Source organism: Ornithodoros turicata, chromosome 10, assembly GCF_037126465.1.
Source record: "Ornithodoros turicata isolate Travis chromosome 10, ASM3712646v1, whole genome shotgun sequence".
Taxonomy (NCBI): domain Eukaryota; kingdom Metazoa; phylum Arthropoda; class Arachnida; order Ixodida; family Argasidae; genus Ornithodoros; species Ornithodoros turicata.
The window spans coordinates 17,005,218-17,025,686 of record NC_088210.1 but is presented as its reverse complement, the minus strand read 5'-3'; the positions used below and the strand labels follow the sequence as shown (position 1 = coordinate 17,025,686).

Sequence of the window (20,469 nt, the reverse complement as noted above, 5' to 3'; positions counted from 1 at the left end):
CGATGTGCCTTCCATGCGCTCGTATGAGGCACCCTACCAATCGGTACATTCAACATACTGTGTAGCGCCGGCATCTATCCCGTTCTCCTTCTCCTAAAGGGACTATGGAGATACCCCCAAGACTTCTGAAAGCATAAGTAATGCATTCCCGGCTGCTACTACGTTCACCATGCAGAATCCGAGCATTGGTTAGAATAATAGATAAATTAACTAAAAACCTCGGCCAAACGAGGCGACTGCGGCGACCCGACCACTGTCGGCGCCACGGAGAAACTAGATGTGACTCCAAAAGCAGGCGACCTTTCCCAATGTCGGGTCCCGGCGGTCGCTCAACGCTTCTTTTGCGCCTAGGCTCCGCACGCATTGAATGCAACGTGACAAAAATGTGATATATATCCGATAAAAGTCCTCCTTGAGGACCATTCTCCACCGAGAACTGAGATTTTTCTGGCATCTCTTCATGGACCCTTTAATACTACTTCCCTGTCTCCTTTGCAGACCGGCATGCGTAGACGACTCGAGCGACGAAGCAGAGGAACCGTACTTCAAGCTAACGCGATCACGTCCACCGCGTTACACGAGGCGCTGCTGCACGGACCTCGACCAGTGCTTCGGTCTCCGACGACGCACGACGCCAACGAAAGGGCGCCGTAGTAGCGACAGCCTCCCCGGCGAAGGACCGGTGAAGACAGCACCCATGCCGACACAAGAAGCAGCGCAGCGTACCAGGCCTCCTCCTGCACCGAGATTGTCGACGTCATCGTCTTCGACGACTTCTTCCCCGGTTGAGGAAGATTCTAGTGCCGCCCTCCTTGAAAGGTGAGTGGCGCGCGGTGCAATGTACTGGACCACGGGCAGCATTCTCGCGACAATAAGTAGTGTTTCCCACTCATACTATAGCTGATGACCTCTAAGCTTTCGCCCTGTTACTTTTCGCGTGTGTGTCATGCGAACTCGTCAGATCGTATTAGCACACATGCTTTGGGGTATAGCGGTCCCGTAGCCTGAGCTGGGAGACACCCCACGACACATCGCCATTCATTATTTAATTCAGGACTGTTGTTGCTCTTAATACCGGGTAAAAATATTACTTATAAATGAAGAAAATGGACTTACACTCTTAGAAAAAAAAAAGTGAAGCAGTTACACCTTTTAGGAGGTAATTGTTGTCGCTTATGTTGTGCCTATAAAAGGTTGCAAAGTTCTACCTGCTATACCTCACTCTCAAAACAAAACTTCACCGCATAGCATGTTGTCCGCCAACCATTGCCACGAATGACAGGGTTACCGCTTCTGATTCGGTGAGGGAAGACGGGCGTACACTTCTTTGTAGCAACTTGGATATATGGTAATTGTTGTTACCACCCTTTTACACCCTTCATCAGACGCTATGTTGACCCAGGTGGTAACTATGGAAGTTACCACCTTTTCAAACCCTTTTTTTTTTTCTTAGAGTGTATGGTTGATACTACTATAACTTCCCAATTTAGTCAGCTCACAAATGATAATATTCATTTTCGTTTGTCATCCAATTCACATCCCCTTCAAGAGGGCAGCTTGGAAAGATACCGTAAATTATCGAGCGCTAACTGAGCTGTTGGACCCGCTCGTTTCGGTGTTGCGCTATCGAAAACGGCAAGAACAGAATATTGACGGAACGTAAGGGTGTTAAAGGTGCAGTAGCACGGCAACGCGGAGCGGCCTGTCATTGGTCTCCTAACGCGATCTCCGGCGATGATTGGGCAAATCGTTTGAGGGGACCAATGACAAGGCCGCTCCGTACGGCCGCTCTTGTTGAGAAGGAGAGACGAACGAAAGCGTATATTTCGGTTTCGTTCGCAGACAAATGATGAAAGACGCGACGCATGGATCACGTTCCTTTTATATTGCTGCCAAGGTTACGGAACCTTGGATTCCACGAGGAGAAATTTTTGCCCTGTAGTGTCACTTTTACGTTCACCCCGATCAAGGTGCTTCCTGTTTTTTCAAAAACGCATCTTTTACTGAGCTGTACGAAGCTCTCCTTTCCTTACAACGCTTTCATTTCTTTCAATTCATTCAAAACTTCTGTCTATGAATGATTTCTTAGAGACTCGGACCGTTCGTGCATCGAGGGATGACTGCGCACAACTCCTCCTAACGTCTATTGTAGAAGACGACATCCGTCGATACAGAGGATCCTAATGAAAGTGCCGTATCTATATAAGGCGGTGGATGCATAACAATGGAGCCACTGGACTGTGTTTCGATAACCCTTCGCTGCCCGCGCGATCTGTTTCGGGATTTACTTTTAGCGAAGGAGGACTGCTTATCTGTGCAGACTGCCTTATTCATTTTGCGCGTACCATGTTCGGAATAAGTAGTGTGTGCTACGAGTGATTCCATATTGAGAACAGGTTGAAAGAAGACTTAATTTCCGTTATTGTTAAGGGGAAAGCCTCAGGACGAGATCCGCCCATATTTCGAACAGATACTGTTCTTCTTCTGGGCCAAGAAGAGGAACCGGGCTCTGCCCAGGAGAAGAACAGTGTTTATTTTATTTTTTATTTTTTTTCACCTGTTCTCTGAACTTTCTACCTTCTATTTCCCTGGTTGTTGTCCGTTCTTTTCATACAGTGAATCTCTCGCATATGGTTGACGTGCTTCTGCGTTAGTAACGCCCGTGAAAGACGACTTAACTTCGCAACCTATAATTTCCTTGGAATATTCGTCGACCGCAAAGCCTCTGTACACACAACCCGTGTTTCTGTTTATTTTAGCTAGGCAAGTGAAGCGCGTACGCAAATATATACAGGGTGTCTCAGTTAAATCCTCGGGCTAAATAATTCGCGAACGGGTGCACCAATCGAAGAACTTTCTTTTTTACAAGTATCTGTCCGATACCACCTACAAGCTGCGAACCGCGTGAATGAGTGGGAGGCGCTCATTATTTAAATAAAAATTCAAATTAGTTGCTTGAAAAACATAACTTCTAAAGCAGGGCGCGGTCGGCATTAAAATACTACTTTTACTGCTTGGTACTGCGCCTTTTGGGACCTTCAGTGGACACCATTTACAGAAAAATTTGCTACCGAAGCGGGTCATTTCTTGCAGTAATTAATTGGTTTCGGTTTATATATTTTTGTCGCGGCTGGTAGCGGTGAAGCGAAAAAGGACGTTCTTCCACTCCCTTATCCACCAATGAATTACGTGTTCGTGAGCTTACTTCGCAACGGGGAGTGCTGGAGAAAAAATAACAGCGTCAAACAGGCTACGCCAGTCCCCGCCCCGCTTATCTGACTGATATACGCCCTTTCTCTATTATGATTGCACGGACGAAACACAGTTAATCACATAGTATCTTGGTATCACATGCTTTTCATTTTTTCTTCAGCACTCCCCATTGCGAAGTAAGCTCTAGAACACGAAGTTCATTGATGGATAAGGGAGTGAAAGAGCGTCCTTTTGCGCTTCACCGCGACCAGCCGCGACAAAAATATGTAAACCGAAACCAATTAATTAGTGCAACAAATGACCCGCTTCGGTTGCAGATTTTTCTCTAAAAGGTATCTACTGAAGGTCCCAAAAGGGGTAGTACGCATTTTAATGCCGACGGCGCCCTGGTTTAGAAGTTAGCTTTTTTCACGAAACTCATTTGAATTTTTATTTAAATAATGAGCGCCTCCCACTCATTCACACGGTGCGCAGCCTGTAGCTGGTATCCGACAGATACTTGTAAAAAAGAACGTTCTTCGATTGGTGCACCCGTTCGCGAATTATTTAGCCCGGGGATTTAACTGAGACACCCTGTATAACTGTCGAAGATACACCGTCCTCCAACACAAGCACCGACGGCATATACACCGGCGACGTTTTCGTTTTCGAAAATCGATAACCCAGTAAATTGGTTCACACCAGCATGCTAGTTATGTCACGGAAGGTGAAACGGAAATCGAAGCCAATCACATTTTTTAATATGTCTCTCTTTTCCTTCTTCCTCTGCGCATCGATCGAACACCTTGTAAAGGGCATCTTGCGTTTGGAGAAGCTGGAAGTGAATTATGTGCTGCAGCTGGCGCAATTTTAACGCTTAGTTTCTCCGAGCTTTTGCCCGTTTATCATAACGAGTGCCACGTGTCAATCGGTCGTGGTGGCAGACACATCCGGTCTCGCCGCGGTCTGGTGCACGTAAGCGATGATCTTGAGGTGAGGGGGAGGGAAAGCGGCTCTTTGTCCACTTGCCTCGCTGCTGCGTTCGACAAATGATCAATGGTTTCGCAATGGAAATCCATTGGTCCACTGGTGACCTTTCCGGGTTTTTTTTTTTCTTTCTTTTTCTCTTCTAATAAATACATCCCCCCTCCCCCACAATTGGTCGAACAGCGAAAGAAACAGTGAAACTGGCATCGGTACACTCTTAAAAATGAACTTCACCGCATTGCAGGCTCATAGCCAACCATCATCTCGAATGATATCGTGATCTGCCCTGATTTGTTGAAAACGGGAATCGTACGCCATTTTTGTGACACTTATGCTGTTCATAATGGTCACAAAAATGGCGCACGCCTCCCGTTTTCAACAAATCAGGGCAGATATAACGATATCATTCGAGATGATGGATGGCTAGAAGCATGCTATGCGGTGAAGTTCATTTCAAAGAGTGTAGCGTCAAACTGCCAAAAAGTTATCCTTTCAGCAGGAACTGCCATATTATACACTCTTAAAAATGAACTTCACCATATAGCACGCTCCTACACTGTTAAAACAGAACTTCACCACATAGCACGCGCCTAGTCAACCATTATACCGAATGATATCATTCTGTGTCATGATTTGTTCAAAACAGGGGGGAGGCGCCTATCTGGGACAAGATAATCTGTCCCAGATAGGCGCCTCCTCCCATTTTCGACAAATCAATGCACAGAATGATATCATTCGGAATGATGGTTGGCTAGGAGCGTGCTATGTGGTGAAGTTCTGTTTTAACAGTGTAGCCAACCACCGTCCCGAGTGACAACGTTCTCTCCCTTGATTTGATGAAAACGGGGGACGTACACTCTTAAAAATGAATTTCACCATATAGCGATGAAAGATGAAAGTCACTGAAAAGGTTAGCAAGCTGTAGGACTCGAACCCACATCTTCTGGATTGCCGGTCCAGGGCTCTACCAATTGAGCTAAGCTAACACGCCTTCTCAGCGACTTCCAGGGTGCGTCATCTGAAGAAACAAACCAGCCACTCTCTCTCACTCATCCTCCTTTCACTCTTACATTTTTGCTCATTCATACACACATTCGTACGACGGGATCGACGCAGGCGGCAACTGTTGAACATGGAAGAACTGGATGTTCTGAGGCTGGAACAACACGTACAGAAGGGACAAATACATACAACGCTTCAATTTGCCTAAGCATATCGCACGCTCCTAGCCAACCACCGTCCCCAGTGGCATCGTTCTTTCACCTGATTTGCTAAAAACGGAGGGCGTACGCCATTTTTGTGGCATTATGCAGTTTATAATTGCCACGAAAACGGCGTACGCCCCCCAGTTTTGCCCAATAAATCAAGGGAAACGTTGTCATTCGGGATGATGGTTGGCTAGGAGCGTGCTATGCGGTGAATCTCTGTGTTTTTTTTTTAGAGGGTACGCCATTTTGTGGCAATTAGGAAACGCATAATGCCACAAAAATGGCGTACGCCACCCCCACCCCCGCCCCGTTTTCAGCAAATCAGCGGAAAGAACGATGTTACTCGGGATGATGGTTGGCTAGGAGCGTGCTATGTGGTGAAGTTGATTTTTCAGAGCCTTTAAGACAAATGTCGGCGCACACTCTAAATAATTTTACACCTTAAAGGGTGTAAAAGAACATGTGCATGGCGCACACCTTTTAAGGTGTAACGGAACACCTATCAAGAAATCAAGGGTGTAATTGTATGGAAGGGTGTAATGTAATCTGCAAACCATAGAAGAGGCAGCTGGAAATTATTACAGCTTCACTGCGAAAGTATAGAGAGAGAAAGTTTTTACAGAAGGCACATGCTTGGTATTTTGGAGTGTCATTGTGACTATCTTGGCATCACTCTTCGATCACAGCCATGCAAAATATTCTTTAAAAAGCCAAGAATATATTTTTCTCACACTGAACTTGTAACACTTTCCAGGTATACTACTCAGCTGTACCCTGTGTGCAGCAAAAATACGACATTGCAGACACATGTTGCACAGTACACACATGTTATAGGTGATTGATGTGGGTATTTGCGGGCATCATGCATATAAGACACAATCACAGGAACTGAATAGTTATGCTTTTATTAGGTTGACATTATGCCATGCAGCATATATATCCTACATTACGTAAGCATGAAGGTATTCAAATGTATCACTTAATACAGCTTTATCATATAGTCCTCTAACCTTGAGAGGTTATATGACAGTGTACCAAATGTTGAGTAACTGAGCATTTGATCTTTATATCACAACTTGTATCACAAGCTTAAGCTCTGAGTACCACAAGCACTCCAATACTGCACAGGAACAGGAATACAATTAGCCTGTGTAATGGGGCCTGTCCCACCTCTAAATACACCCTTTGTTGCACCCTCATCACACCCTCCTGACAATATCTCATAAAAGAGTGTAATTCACCATAGTTACACCCTCGAAAATTTTTCAAGCCAAGGTTCTAGGGTGTAAAATAGGTGTAATACATGAGAATACACCAATTTTACACCTTTAAAGGTGTGAAAATATTTAGAGTGCAGTTAACTGTGAAGTCGGACCTGGACGCACAGTCCCCCTCCCCCCTGCGATAGTCGTGACGTTGCCCGCCTAAGGCAACCATCCTCCCGAATAACATCGTTCTCTTGGCACGGTTCTTGAAAACCGGAACGAACGTCTTTTGTGTGTATGCAGTTATGTTAAGTGTTACGAAAAGGCGTATGCCCTGCGCTTACCACAAACTAGGAGTGATAACGGTATGATTATGTGCAATGGTTGACCTTCTACGACCTTGCACTCTTAGAAATGAACTTCACCGCATAGCACGCTCTTAGCCAACCATGATCTCGAGTGATATCGTTATCTGCCCGGATTTGTTAAAAACGGGAGGCGTACGCCTTTTCTGTGACAATTATGAACAGCATAAGTGTCACAAAAAGGCGTACGCCTCCCATTTTCAACAAATCAGGGCAGATAACGATACCATTCGAGAATATGGTTGGCTAGGGGCGTGCTATGCGGTTAAGTTCATTTTTAAGAGTGTAAGAAAAAAACGGGAGAATTTCCTACCGACGCTGGTAGAACGACAGTTTCTACTCTGCAGTTATACCCAAAAGATAGAATTAGTTTGAGTAGAAATGGGTATACAGCTCTACCGAGATGGGTATAAAAATTCTACATTCTTTTCTTACAGTGTAGGGGTACATGTGAGGTGTTATTACTACCCCTGAAACATAGAGGAGCGTATTCGGTACTCTGAGCTCAAGATCGCAGGATCAATCCCGGCCGGGAACGGTAGCAATGTGGGAAAGGTAAACATTGCTTCCAGCACCGTGTGTCTGAGATTTCTGGCGCACGTCGAGAGAACCCACAGGTGGTCGAAATTATCCGCAGTACTAACGTGCGGCACGTGCAACATGTCGCCACACATACAGGCAGTCCATAGCCTCCTCTATACTCCTATATACCCTATATGTATACAGGAGGCTATGGGCAGAACAAACTTTACGTGTAATACACACTACCATTATTTGGTCATTCTACACCGCGTCGTCCTTCTCTTCCTCACCTTCTCTCTTCGCACGTTTCTCCAAGACCTCAGAGATCTTGTCTCTTAGACACATCCTTCCAAACTCTTACAGGTTGTCCTTGAACTGTAGCCGACGTGACTCGAGTCCACTACCCGACACGTCTTCACCCCAGTCATCTCCCCAAGCGCCCTTAGAACTCCGACCGACGTGTGATTCGTCCGACCTGTGCGAGTCCCAACGCGGCGGCTGCGGTCGGCGGAGGCTTCCCCGCATCACATACTCAGTGTCGCAAGATTCTCATCTGGTTGCCCCCGGACATCATCGGCCAATCTACCCGGGTCTGCCTTTCTCACCCTTTAGCTCACCCTCCTCATCCCCGCGTCTCGGTCGGGCCATACGCGAGTCACGAAGGGTGTCCATCGAATCTCATGCGGGGTACACGCTGCTCAACCAGTATATGCTCAAGGAAGACATCGGTCAGGTACCTATACCTCCATGCTTTACTTTTTTTAAGACTATATAGGATACGAAGGCAGGAAAATAGGCGATGTCAAGTTGCCGGTGGTGAGTAAATCAAAGAGTGATATTAAACGGTAGGAGCAACTTATTTATTTACACACGGTAACGAGATTTTCGTGCACGAGACTGCACTTCTTCATGTTACAAAAATATGAACATGGTTCAGGAACATATATACTATATACCTACTATATAGGATACCTAGAAACCAAGGTGGCGAACATGAACATCTCAACAACGAAGCCGCCGTGACAGATACCGTGTGATCACACGTGCGACACTGCCCAGAATGCTACAGCGGAAGATGCGAAAAACGTCATAGCTTTCTGCTGTCACCTGAGCGCGAGCGCTACACCTAGTGTCTTTGCGTACACATCTAACCGTGGGGAATATCCTGCGACCACGACCTACTAGATTATAACGACCATGTTATAATCGGCAACCCCTACGAGGAGCCCGTCCGCACGATCCGCTAGGGGCGCTACTCATCGACCCGTGAGATCTGCATTACGATTGGACAATGGAAGTTCGAATTTTGAACGCGATGAAGCGGACGTACGATTACCGTAGCAGACGACAGCAACAGGTCTTACGAAAACGCGTAGAATGACTATGATAGTCAACTTTAGAAAGAAGCGTCTCCTGTGGGACGTCCACCGCTTGAGCAAAAATACTAAGGTAAGCTGAAGTACAAAGTGTTGCAGAAATTGAAGAAGCAATAACCGGGCCGATGAGTATGGCGCCACCGCTAGCTTCCAAATGCGGCGCTAGGAAGGGGTACCTATGACATGGTCGTTATGGTCTAGTAGGTCGTGCCTGCGACACAGCCGTAAGATATTCCGTAGCAGACGACAGGAAAAGACGCTGGCGGTGTCGTCTGCTAAAAGTGCGCACTACGCCACTCCCGATATTCAAGCACCGTGTGAATGCTCAACACGACACGGGACGGAACGTCGGCTCCGCGAGTAGTGTTTTCGCGTTTTCTTCCACTAGAATCTTCCTCGAGGATGTCGCTCGTGTGAATACACGGTTATACGGTATATGCCCCGTATAGGCTCACGTGGCGCAGTAGAAGGTTTACAGAGTGCGGTACCCTTCCTTCCGGAATAGGAAGGAACTCAAGCACAGAGAGTGATAGCAGACAAGACACTTCGCACATGGAGTGCGGAGACAAAACACGACCTGGTTTGGATTGCGTTGGATACCAGGGGTAGGGGTGCCGAGAAGTGTTAAAGTACAACGCGCCCACTCGTTGAAAGGCCGACACAGTATGTGTCATGGCGACTCCCAGACTTGGACATTGCGAGAGATCAGCTCCTCTTTCTTCGTTTCCCCCCATTTCTCTCTTTCCCAGTTTGCCGTCTAGCCTCTTCCCTTATCATCTCTTTGTTTGAGACTAGCACTGAAACTGAAACAGCAATTTTTGCGAAATGACAGATGTAGAAGCTCAGACGAAGTTACCCTTTTATCCCACTGGTGGTGTCTTTGCATCATCAGCCATTCGTTAATCTAGGTTACCTCCTTGGAATCCAGACTAGCTTGCTCGCATCCCATTTTTCACATTCATCTGCATCTGCGCAAATACACTCATTGTGCGTGCCTAATTTCTCCGCACAGGGATCCTTTGGTATCGTGAAGTTGGCATACAGTCAAGAGGACGACAGCCACTATGTAAGCGTGCATGAAAGGCTGGCAATTCGATGCGGTTTCATGTCGAAGAGCTCCAAACGAAGTTTACCGTCAGAGGCTTGAAAAGATGTTCCACTCTCCTGCTTTTCTTTCTCATACAGGCAATGAAAATCTTGTCCAAGAAGAAGCTTTTGAAAAGAGCTGGAATGTTCGGTGGGTATAGAGCATTCAACTCATTCACTTGCGCGACAGTAAAGCGGAGTTCATTAGTGACGGCGCAATTAGTCCGCATTCTGCTGGGGTTAGTTTTGTTTCTGGAGGCTGAACTCATCAGCTTCGACATACAGAGAGAGAGGCAAATCCGAAACCACCGTATAGTGTTCCAAAACTTGCAGAAGAGAGTTGCTAGTTCTGCTTTTTGAGGAATGATGGGAAGATCCGTGTGTTCACAGAAGCGACATTTTACTAGAATACCCCAGCGGAAGATGGACAAAACGAGCTTTCTGCAGCACGTCATGTTCTTTTTTTCTTTTTTTCGTGCTCTTGCAATAATGAGGAACATCCTGCAGCTCAGGGACAGGATATTCCTAGCAGACGACACTATCTTACATTATACGTACGTATTGGACAATACGTGATTGTCCCCCTGTCCCCCTGCATGTTTCGCTACCATGTTTCGCTATCATTAGCATGCGGTCGTCTGCTACGGCATACCGTAGCAGACGACAGGACTGGTAGTGTCGTCTGCTATATGAGCAGTTTGCCTCGATATCCTGTCGCAGTGCTCAACATAAGACGTGACGGAATTTCAGCCCCTCTAGCAGATTTTTTTATTTTTTCTCTTTTACGAGAACATTCCGGGGGCTGTCGTTTACGTGAATGCGCGGGATTTGTCATCGTAAGAAGAATTGACGCTGGGTGGCGTGACCATCGTTTTTGTGCCCAGGTCGCCACCCTCCACCGCGGAATGGACGGAGCAACAGCACCGCAAACCCCCTGGACCAAGTGTATCATGAAATAGCCGTCCTCAAGAAACTCAATCACCCCAACATTGTGAAGTTAGTCGAGGTATGCTCACCGCTTTATCATGCCTACCATATTTCTCTGGGTTTCCGTCTTTTCGAGAGAAAAATATGATGAGTTATCTTCTTTCTTTCTTCTTTTCATAGGTTTTAGATGACCCTGAAAGTGATAATTTATACATGGGTGAGTACATCTTTTGGACGTATTTTTTTTTCTTTGTGTGTGTGTGTGTGTGTGCGTGTGTGTCGCAGAAATTTCTCTTCGAGTGAATGAGTGAATATAAAATAGAGTGAATTTCGAGTGAAAATAAAATAAAGTGATTCTTAAAGTTACCATGGTGCAACAAGCAAGCAGCTTACATGTCTGGTGCGATTCATGAGCCTGGTGCTTATAAATACCTCGTAACACAGCGCACACGTGATATGTCGCTATAACAGATAAAATTGGTAGGGGCGAACGGACGAACTCTAATAGGACACTTTTTCATCATCATCACTTTCTCATCCCTTCCACAAGCGCAATGGGGCAGTGTACCCAGTGTACCCAGCAGTGTACCCACTACATCATCATCCCATTTATGTGCGTGTGCGTGTGTGTGGTCGGGGCGGGCGACCCTTGGTGTGAGATGACCCTTGTTTTATCGGGCAACACTGACTCTCATGTATCCAGCATATTTGTGTTTTTGGTTCCGATTGCGCGCGGCGTAGACGTCGCAGAGTTAGACCCAGTGTTATGCGCAAAAAAATGTACGTAATTTTGCCGCCATACTTGACTGGCAACGCCAAATTGCTGTCTACTTCGGCCCAGTGTTGCCGCAGTTTTCAATTTTGCTTTTCCAAAAAAGAAAAAAAAGAAAACAATGATCACGATTGGGACGAATATTCCAACGTTTTACTCCTGAGGGCTTGCGTTATTGAAAGAACTCATTTTATGACATTGCACCTCAACTGCGTTCACGGCACACTCTTACAAATGAACTTCAGCGCATAGCACGCTCCTAGCCAACCGTCATCTGGAATGATATCGTTATCTGCCCTGAATTGTTAAAAACGGGAAGCGTACGCCTTTTTTGTGACTATTATGACCAGCATAAGTGTCACGAAAAAGGCGTACGCCTCCAGTTTACAACAAATCAGGGCAGATAACGATATTATTCGAGATGATGGTTAGCTACGAGCGTGCTATGCGGTGAAGTTAATTTTTAACACTGTACCCTGGAACAGTGATGGTGGTGACGATGTTGTATGAGTTGTTGAAAATGGGAGGCGCGCGACCATTTGTGACACCCGTACATACACTCTTAAAAATGAACTTCACCGCATAGCACGCTCCTAGCCAACCATCATCTCGAATGATATCGTTATCAGCCCCGATTTGTTGAAAACTGGGGGCGTACGCCTTTTTGTGACAATTATGAACAGCATAAGTGTCACAAAAAAGGCGTACGCCCCCCGTTTTCAACAAATCAGGGCAGATAACGATATCATTCGAGATGATGGTTGGCTAGGAGCATGCTATGTGGTGAAGTTCATTTTTAAGAGTGTACACTAGTTGTCACAAAGGGGCCTACGCCTCGCTGTTTCCGCAAATCATGCGTTGTAACGGTATCATTCGGTGCACTAGTTGGTCTATTGAACGTGTCATGCGGTGAAGCCCTGCTTTTACGCTGCATGTCATGCGACTTTTGAGGACCCCAACAGCGCTCTCGGACATTCCCACCATCACGATCAGGATCGCCATCGCCGCTCCGATCATCCCCGTCATCTCTCATCATCGTCATCACTCATCATTGTCACCACTCATAATAGACCCCCTAGCTATGGGGTAGCGTTCCACTCCTAGAGTGGAAAACCTCCCCACTTCATCATCAGAATATATCTGTTGTTAACGATGAAAGATGAAAGTCACTGAAAAGGTTAGCCAGCTGTAGGGATCGAACCCACATCTGTCGAACCCATATCTGTCCCTTCTATGTTGTTCCAGCCTCAGAACATCAGTTTATCTCTTATCTCTTATATCTGTTGTTGTTGTTGTTGTTAAGGACATACACTGCAAGCGGATAAAAGCTGTTACTCTATTTCCATTACAGTTTTCGAATTCCTGGAAAAGGGGTGAGTGCACATTGTTAACAACATCACGTAACAATACATCGATGCCTCAGTCCTTTCTCTGCATTCTCACGTACATACGGATATAAGAAAGATAAATGACTACCACAAAGGAAAGACCGCACGAATTGAATGTCTGCACGTGACAAAGGAAGAAACCGCGCTGGGAAATAAATGGTCCATTTTTTCGAAGGAAAAAGAAACGGCTGAAATCCCCATTGTACTTAAAATGGCTGTCTTAGAGCGAGTCCATGCTGCGCAGATAAATGTACTCCATAAAAGGAAGACATCTTCGAACACTTTTCCGGGAACAAATCACCTGGCTTTCTTAGGTGATTCTCCCTCTTGCCCAATAACTGCGGCGAGACGCGTGAAAAATAGAAGCAATTAACGGTACCATTTCACTCATCCCGCGCATATATGGATCGGAAGCGTGCGAACCACGAAAGGCAACGCAACTGTTCGTTGACAAAGAGCCGTTAAATGCGCTGATGGACCATTTGCATGAAATTGATTGTGAACGTTAACGCGGAGCACTGTACTGATTGAGCATTACGTGCGTCGATCGTTGTTCGTATCCCTCTTGCATACACTCTTAAAAATGAACTTCACCGCATAGCACGCTCATAGCCAACCACCATCTCGAATGATATCGTTATCTGCCCTGATTTGTTGAAATCGGGAGGCGTACGCCTTTTTTGTGACACTTATGCTGTTCATAATTGTCACAAAAAGGCGTCCGCCCCCTGTTTTCAACAAATCAGGGCAGATAATGATATCATTCGAGTTGATGGTTGGTTAGGAGCGTGCTATGCAGTGAAGTTCATTTCTAAGAGTGTAGGGTACACTCTTAAAAATGAACTTCACCGCACAGCACGCTCCTAGTCAACCATCATCTCGAATGATATCGTTACCTGACCTGATTTGTTGAAAACGGGAGGCGTACGCCTTTTTTGTGACACTTATGCTGTTCATAATTGTCACAAAAATGACGTACTCCTCCCGTCTCTCAAGAAATCTGGGCAGATAACGATATCGTTCGAAATGATGGTTGGCTCGGAGCATGCTATGCGGTGAAGTTCATTTCTAAGAGTGCAGCTGAGAAGATTTTGAAGACGATCGACAGCGGGTTGTGGAAGTATCCTAAATTGTTGTTGTAGTTGTTGTTGTTGGTGGTGGTGCTAGATCCTAACGACGTTAAACCCAACTACTAAACCTAAACTGTTAAAACGGAAGTTAGCATGCTCCTATATAGCCAACCAACGTTCCGAGTCTCGCGAAGCGTACACCTTTTTGTGACACTAATGCTGCGATGTCAATTGTCACAAAAGACTGCATATTTTTAGTGCCTGAAACTGGGGGGCTTTGTTTCTTGTGACCTCCTGTACCCTGGTGGTGGTGGCGAGACACACACCCAGAAGTCAATGTGGACCACTTGATAGACGCTGAATGGTGCCTTATGCCGGCTCATGGGACGAACTTTGCTGAGCGATTAGCAATCGTTCCAGTCAGGAGTGCCATCGAATAACGTGCTAGCCTTTGCGTCGATAAACGACAGAAAGAAACGTCAAGTCACTAGCAGGACAGGGAAAGGGGTAATTGGCCTTGTAATTGCTTCGCATGCCAGCAACACATTGCTATATGAGGATGGATCGCGGAAAGGTAGTCGTATAATTATTATCAATCATTTAGTTCTTATTCGTCTTTTGTGTGACCTGTCACGTTCCTCACGGTGCACCAGAGCACGTGAAAACTGACTGCTGTCCACTTTCTTGGTTCCTTGCAGACCCGTAATAGAGATCCCGACGGATTTTCCATTGTCCGAAGCCCAAGCCTGGACTTACTTTAGAGACGTTGTTTTAGGAATAGAATACCGTAAGTGTTTATTTAAATTCCCCCAATTTTCGTGTTATTATTTGGTGACGCGCTGGACGGTTGTAATAGACGGGACATGAAGCAACGATTATGTCATGGGTATGGTGACGCGATTCAAGTCACGTGAATCAATCCCCCCCCCCCCCCCATGCGGAACCTTGCTTCTTTGCGGAACCTTGCTTTTCCCTTCCTCGTGCCCATCGCGAAACAAACGCCGCGGCGCGCCGTTAATAAAACGCTCCATGCTGTTGGACCTGGAACGCCAGTTCATGTATTCCCACACGGAACTTCAGGTTAATTCAGCCGCTGTTCCTGGGAATAAAGCTGCGCGAGCGTCGTCCCTTTCAGTCCTTGTGTTCACGTTTGCGCTCAAAGAAGCTCTGTCAAGTTCCTGAGATGTGGTTACACTCGAAATGACTTGCACAATGAAGAATTGTGAAGCATTGTGATAGTATTACCATTTAAGTGGTTCTATAGTTAGTCTATGCTATGTTCGCTCGTTGTCTTATGTTATTTTTCATTTATTTTTTACTGAATGTAAAAATTTTAACGATGAAGGACGAAAAAAAAACGAACCCTATGGAGAATTCCTTTGTTTGATCCAGAACGATCGATTGTGCAACGACTCGCGGATATAACCAAACCCGATGAACATGTCCCTCCATCATTCTTCATCGTCATTCATCATAACACGGAAACCCCGGCCTTTGTTTTCTTTCGGAGCCGTAATCGCAGCCCCTCACGCATGCATTATTCTCTTTCCCGGGCAGTTCATCACCAGAAGATTATTCACCGCGATATCAAGCCTTCGAACCTTTTATTGGACGACAGAGGAAGGGTACAGGTAAGGAAGGCCCCCTTTCTAACCCCTTATATTTCAGTGCCAGGTGCTCAAGCAGCACAACAATCTGTGCCTAATATTGGACCAATATTGGGCGAAGATTGTTGTGCTGCTTGGGTGACGTAATATCGGAAAGAACGTAGTGAATGGTATATCCGTTGATGGCGTACACTCTTAGAAATGAACTTCACCACATTGAACGCTCCTAGCCAACGATCATCTCGAATGATATCGTTATCTGCCCTGATCTGTTGAAAACGGGGGGCGTACGCCTTTTTTGTGACAATCATGAACAGCATAAGTGTCACAGAAAATGCGTACGCCTCCCGTTTTCAACAAATCGGGGCAGATAACGATATCGTTCGAGATGATCGTTGGCTAGCAGCGTGTTATGCGGTGAGGTTCAGTTTTAAGGATGTACACACTTATAACAGAGCTCCGGTATACCGCACGATGAAGGCCAACCATTTCATAGAATTAGAGATGGGACGAATCCAGAATTTTACGAATCAGAATCCGAGGAAGGCTCTGCGAACCCACGAATCTTACGAATCTCAAATCTTTTGCATCCTTTCTTAAACAAAAAAAAAAGAGTTTAAGAAGCCAGAAAAAAAACAAAAAAAAACACTTCTGCTGGAAGGTGTTTTGAAGCAGAATTTGATATCTTCGTTTAATGAAAAACAAATTAAGTAATAGTTCAGTTTCACGAGAAAGCACACAGGAAATACGAATAAACTCTCGAATCTGAATTCTTTCCATAAAACCACGAAACAATCAAAAGCAAAACCACGTTACTTTTGAACTTGTAATGTACGAGTTAGAAAGATTCGATTCGCCGTTTTGGATACTGGATTCGGATTCACGGGTCTCGAATCCCTGCTATAGGATTCGTAGATTCGGTTGGCCCATCCCTACACAGAATGATGATATGATAACGTTATCACGCCCGATTTGTGGAAAGCGCGGGCCGTACACCTTCTTGTGGCACTTAACATAACTGCTTAAGTGTCACAAAAAGATGTACGCCTCCCATTGTCAGCAAGGTAGGTGTGGTGTTTCATTAGAGAGGATGACGTCTAGTTGCACAGAGCCAAGCTTTATTGCACTTGCATGAGAAGATAGTTACATTGTACGCGGCTAGCACTGCCGCCACAAAAGACACTCCGGGCGCACGAGTGTGCTTCCTTTAATAGAGACAAACGCGATACGCCCCCCAACACATGTGATCACTCAAGAAGCACAACAACACATGGCCTTCAACTTTCATGACAGATAATGTCCTGAAAACAGATATCAGATATCACAGTAGGTGTGACCGATAAGAACAAAATCACATTCGCAAAATCACGAAATGCCCCTGCATCTATAGATTCCGAAGATCGCAACGTATAGCATGAACGTCAGCCATACCCATCCACCATTCGGAATGATATTGTTCTCGCTGCTTATTTGCTGAATTTGTTGATTTGCCTCAACGCAGAAGACGAGCGGAGATTGTGACAGAGCGTCGATAAGCTTCCCCGCTTCGTTAGCCTAACCTCGTTCAGCCGACTCGTTTCGTTAAGTTGAACGTGCAAAGCGATTAAGCCCTGGCGATTAAGCGAGTAAGCCTGGGAGGTACCCGGGTTCGAACCCAGGTACCTCCCTGTCTTAGAAATGAGCTTCACCGCATAGCATGCTCCTAGCCAACCATCATCTCGCATGATATCGTTATCTGCCCTGATTTGTTGAAAACGGGAGGCGTACGCCTCCCGTTTTCATTGATAACACAGATAAACGTTTTCCCAGGGCAGATAACAATATCATTCGAGATGATGGTTGGCTAGGAGCGTGCTATGCGGTGAAGTTCATTTTTAAGAGTGCGGGGTTTTACCTGGGTTTTCCTCAGACGCTTTCAGACATATATATCGGCACAGTTCCCTTAGAAGTTGGTCCAGGACGCACATTCCCCCAGGGCGTCAGTCGTGACGTTGCCCACCTCTGTGAGGCCGATAACGGCGAGCCCTTTCACCATCACCATCACCACCAGCCCCATCCATCCATCCAGCTGATTTGCTGGCAGTTAGAAGCGTGTGCATTTTTGTGACACTTACGCAGTTGTGTCGATTGTCACAAACAGGCGTACGCCTCGCGCTTTCCACAACCCAGCAGTGCTAACGGTATCATTCTGTGCAATGGTTGGCCGCAGCGTGTTATGTGGTGAAGTTTCGTTTTAGTGTGTACAGTGTGAGGTACCGATGCCCTTTCAAGAAGAAATCTTATCCGTTCTACACTGCGCAGAGAGTATTTGTCTCTGAGGCCCTGTTTTGTTGCAGATCGCCGACTTTGGTGTCTGCAATCAATTCGAAGGCGTCGACGCCCTGCTGTCCGGCACCGCTGGAACGCCCGCCTTCGTTGCGCCAGAAGCATTATGCGGTTAGTGCATTATCATTATCACGCTTCGGAGGATCGCAGTCATCGCATTGACGTCGCCCTTCGGGCGAAATCAGACAGATTTTCCGCCGATATCGGGGCAGGACAGCCACATTCTTCCTTTCGAGAGCGTGTCAGACAACGACAATAGCCGTGTGTTCACCACACAAGCAAAATCCTCACAGGATATCCTATAGTGGAAGAAAAAGCAGAAATGTGCGTCTTATGTTGAGCATTCGTACGGCGCAGCAATATTGGTAGAGGCATGCTGCGCTTCGTAGCAGACGACACTATCTGTTGTGTAAGCATTTTGTGTAATTCGTTTGTGCTACATTATATTGGAACTGTATTGAACCTTTATTTATTTATTTACTCAGAGAGCTCTGCAGCGCCGTGAGGCAAGCTTGTACTACACAAGTTTACTTGGTTATATTAAATATCCTAACACTGTCAGGCCTGTCGTCTGCTAAACGGAGTCTGTTCTGAGTGAGCCGCAGGATATTCCACGTGGTTAGAAGAGCACAAGAAGACTCGACCTCGGGCGCTCGCGCGGCAACAGAAAGCGAGACGTTTTGCGCGTCTTTCGCAGGAATATTCTGGAGAATACCGCTATTGAGAATACGCGGTAAGTCGCACGCTAAAAAGAGAATTTTCCCGCATAACAAGCTCAGAACCAATCGTCGTTCAGATTGGTGTCGTTCTCTTTCTTGATTTGCTGAAAATGGGAGGCGTGCGCCTTTTTGTGGCACTTTGGATGAAAAAGGCGTGCTCCCCGCCCTCTCCTGAAATCAGATGTCATTCGCGGCAATGGTTGGCGCAGAGCATGTTATGCGGTGAAGCTATGATATTCGAGTACAGGTACCAGGCATAGGTTACAACCACGTAACAGCTCCGTAACAAATAAACGTGCAGACTTCGCTTGTCGGGGACGCCATTTTCATCTGCACACCAAGAAACAGAACTACACCGGGCAACACGCTCAAGTTCAACCACCGTTTAAAATGACAGCACTGTGATTTTTCTGTTTTTCTGAGGACGAGGGGCGTACGCCTACATTGTAACATTTCACGTTGGCACTCAAAAAACAGAACTTGATCGAAAAACACGCCTCAAGTCCAACCAGCATTTAAAATGATAGCACTCTGTTTCCTGATTTGCTGAGGACGAGGGGCGTACGCCTTCACGTGTTCAGTGTAACGCTTTGCGTGTACACCCTTAAAACAGAACTTAACCACATAACACGCTCCTAGCTTGTCATTATCCTGAATGACATCATCGTCTCCCCATGAGCTGTTAAAAACGGGGGCGTACGCCCTTTTGTGACACCAATGCAGTTATGCAGATTGTCACAGAAAGGAGTACGCCTCGCGTTTTCCACAAATCAGGGGTGTTAGCGGTACGGTGTTATGCGGTCAAGTTCTGCTTTTAGAATGTACAAGCTGCAAGTATGACACTTGCTATCACTCTGAAAACAGCTTCACCGCATAGCACGCTTCTAGCCAAGTAGTCATCCCGAATAACAACGTTATTTCTCTTGATTTGATGACAACGGGGGCGTACGCCATTTTTGTGGCGATTACGAATTGCGTCATGCCTTAAAAAGGGCGTACGCCGCCCCCCCTTTTCGGCAAATCAGGAGAAAGAACGATGTCACTCGGGATGATCGTTGGCTAGGAGCGTGCTATGTGGTGAGGTTCATTTTTTTTATTTTTAAGAGTGTAGCTCCCCGCATTTCGAGCAATCCTTCCATTTTCATGTATATTGCTTTTCTCACCATAAACTTATAATGTCTTTCCAGAAAGCCGATGTCAGTACAGTGGAAAAGTAAGTAAGAACTCGCTACACTCTTAAAACAGGTGGTGGTGATGGTGCAGAGAATGATACCGTTTTCACTCATGATTTGTGGAAAGCGCCAGGCGTGCGCCTTTTTGTGAAAATAAAAACATCTACATCAGCACCACAAAAAGGCGTACGCCTCCCGTTTTCAACGAATCAGGACAGAGGAAGATGTCATTCGGGATGATGGTTGGCTATAGGACCATGTTATGCAGTGAAGTAATATGTTAGGTCAACAACTATAACCATCGAAAGGTTAATCTATCTTAGGACTGTAATATCGCTTGGCGAACATTGCTTCCCCCCCCCCTCCCTCAACCACAGTCAACACATACAACACTCTTCCTCTTCCCCTCCCCATTAGGCAGTGGACGTTTGGGCCATGGGCGTCACCCTCTTCGCCTTCGTGATTGGTCAGGTTCCTTTCCACGACCCAAACCTTCTCATCCTCTACAACAGGATCAAGAATCAGACACTGACATTTCCTGAATCGTG

At 46.1% G+C, this 20,469-nt stretch overlaps 1 protein-coding gene across 2 annotated transcripts in view; it reads left to right on the top strand.

The window, feature by feature from the left end:
* Positions 1-20,469, top strand: part of LOC135370722 (calcium/calmodulin-dependent protein kinase kinase 1-like) — a 129,581-nt gene that overhangs the window by 99,784 nt on the left and 9,328 nt on the right. For both annotated transcript variants that reach the window (XM_064604536.1, XM_064604535.1), the window contains exons 3-14: positions 499-819; positions 7,843-8,212; positions 9,868-9,921; positions 10,041-10,092; positions 10,826-10,947; positions 11,049-11,085; positions 12,992-13,013; positions 14,797-14,885; positions 15,656-15,729; positions 18,042-18,141; positions 19,937-19,962; positions 20,339-20,466. In XM_064604536.1, coding sequence (XP_064460606.1) covers positions 499-819; positions 7,843-8,212; positions 9,868-9,921; positions 10,041-10,092; positions 10,826-10,947; positions 11,049-11,085; positions 12,992-13,013; positions 14,797-14,885; positions 15,656-15,729; positions 18,042-18,141; positions 19,937-19,962; positions 20,339-20,466 — 1,395 coding nt within the window. The remainder of the gene's footprint in view (positions 1-498; positions 820-7,842; positions 8,213-9,867; positions 9,922-10,040; positions 10,093-10,825; positions 10,948-11,048; positions 11,086-12,991; positions 13,014-14,796; positions 14,886-15,655; positions 15,730-18,041; positions 18,142-19,936; positions 19,963-20,338; positions 20,467-20,469) is intronic.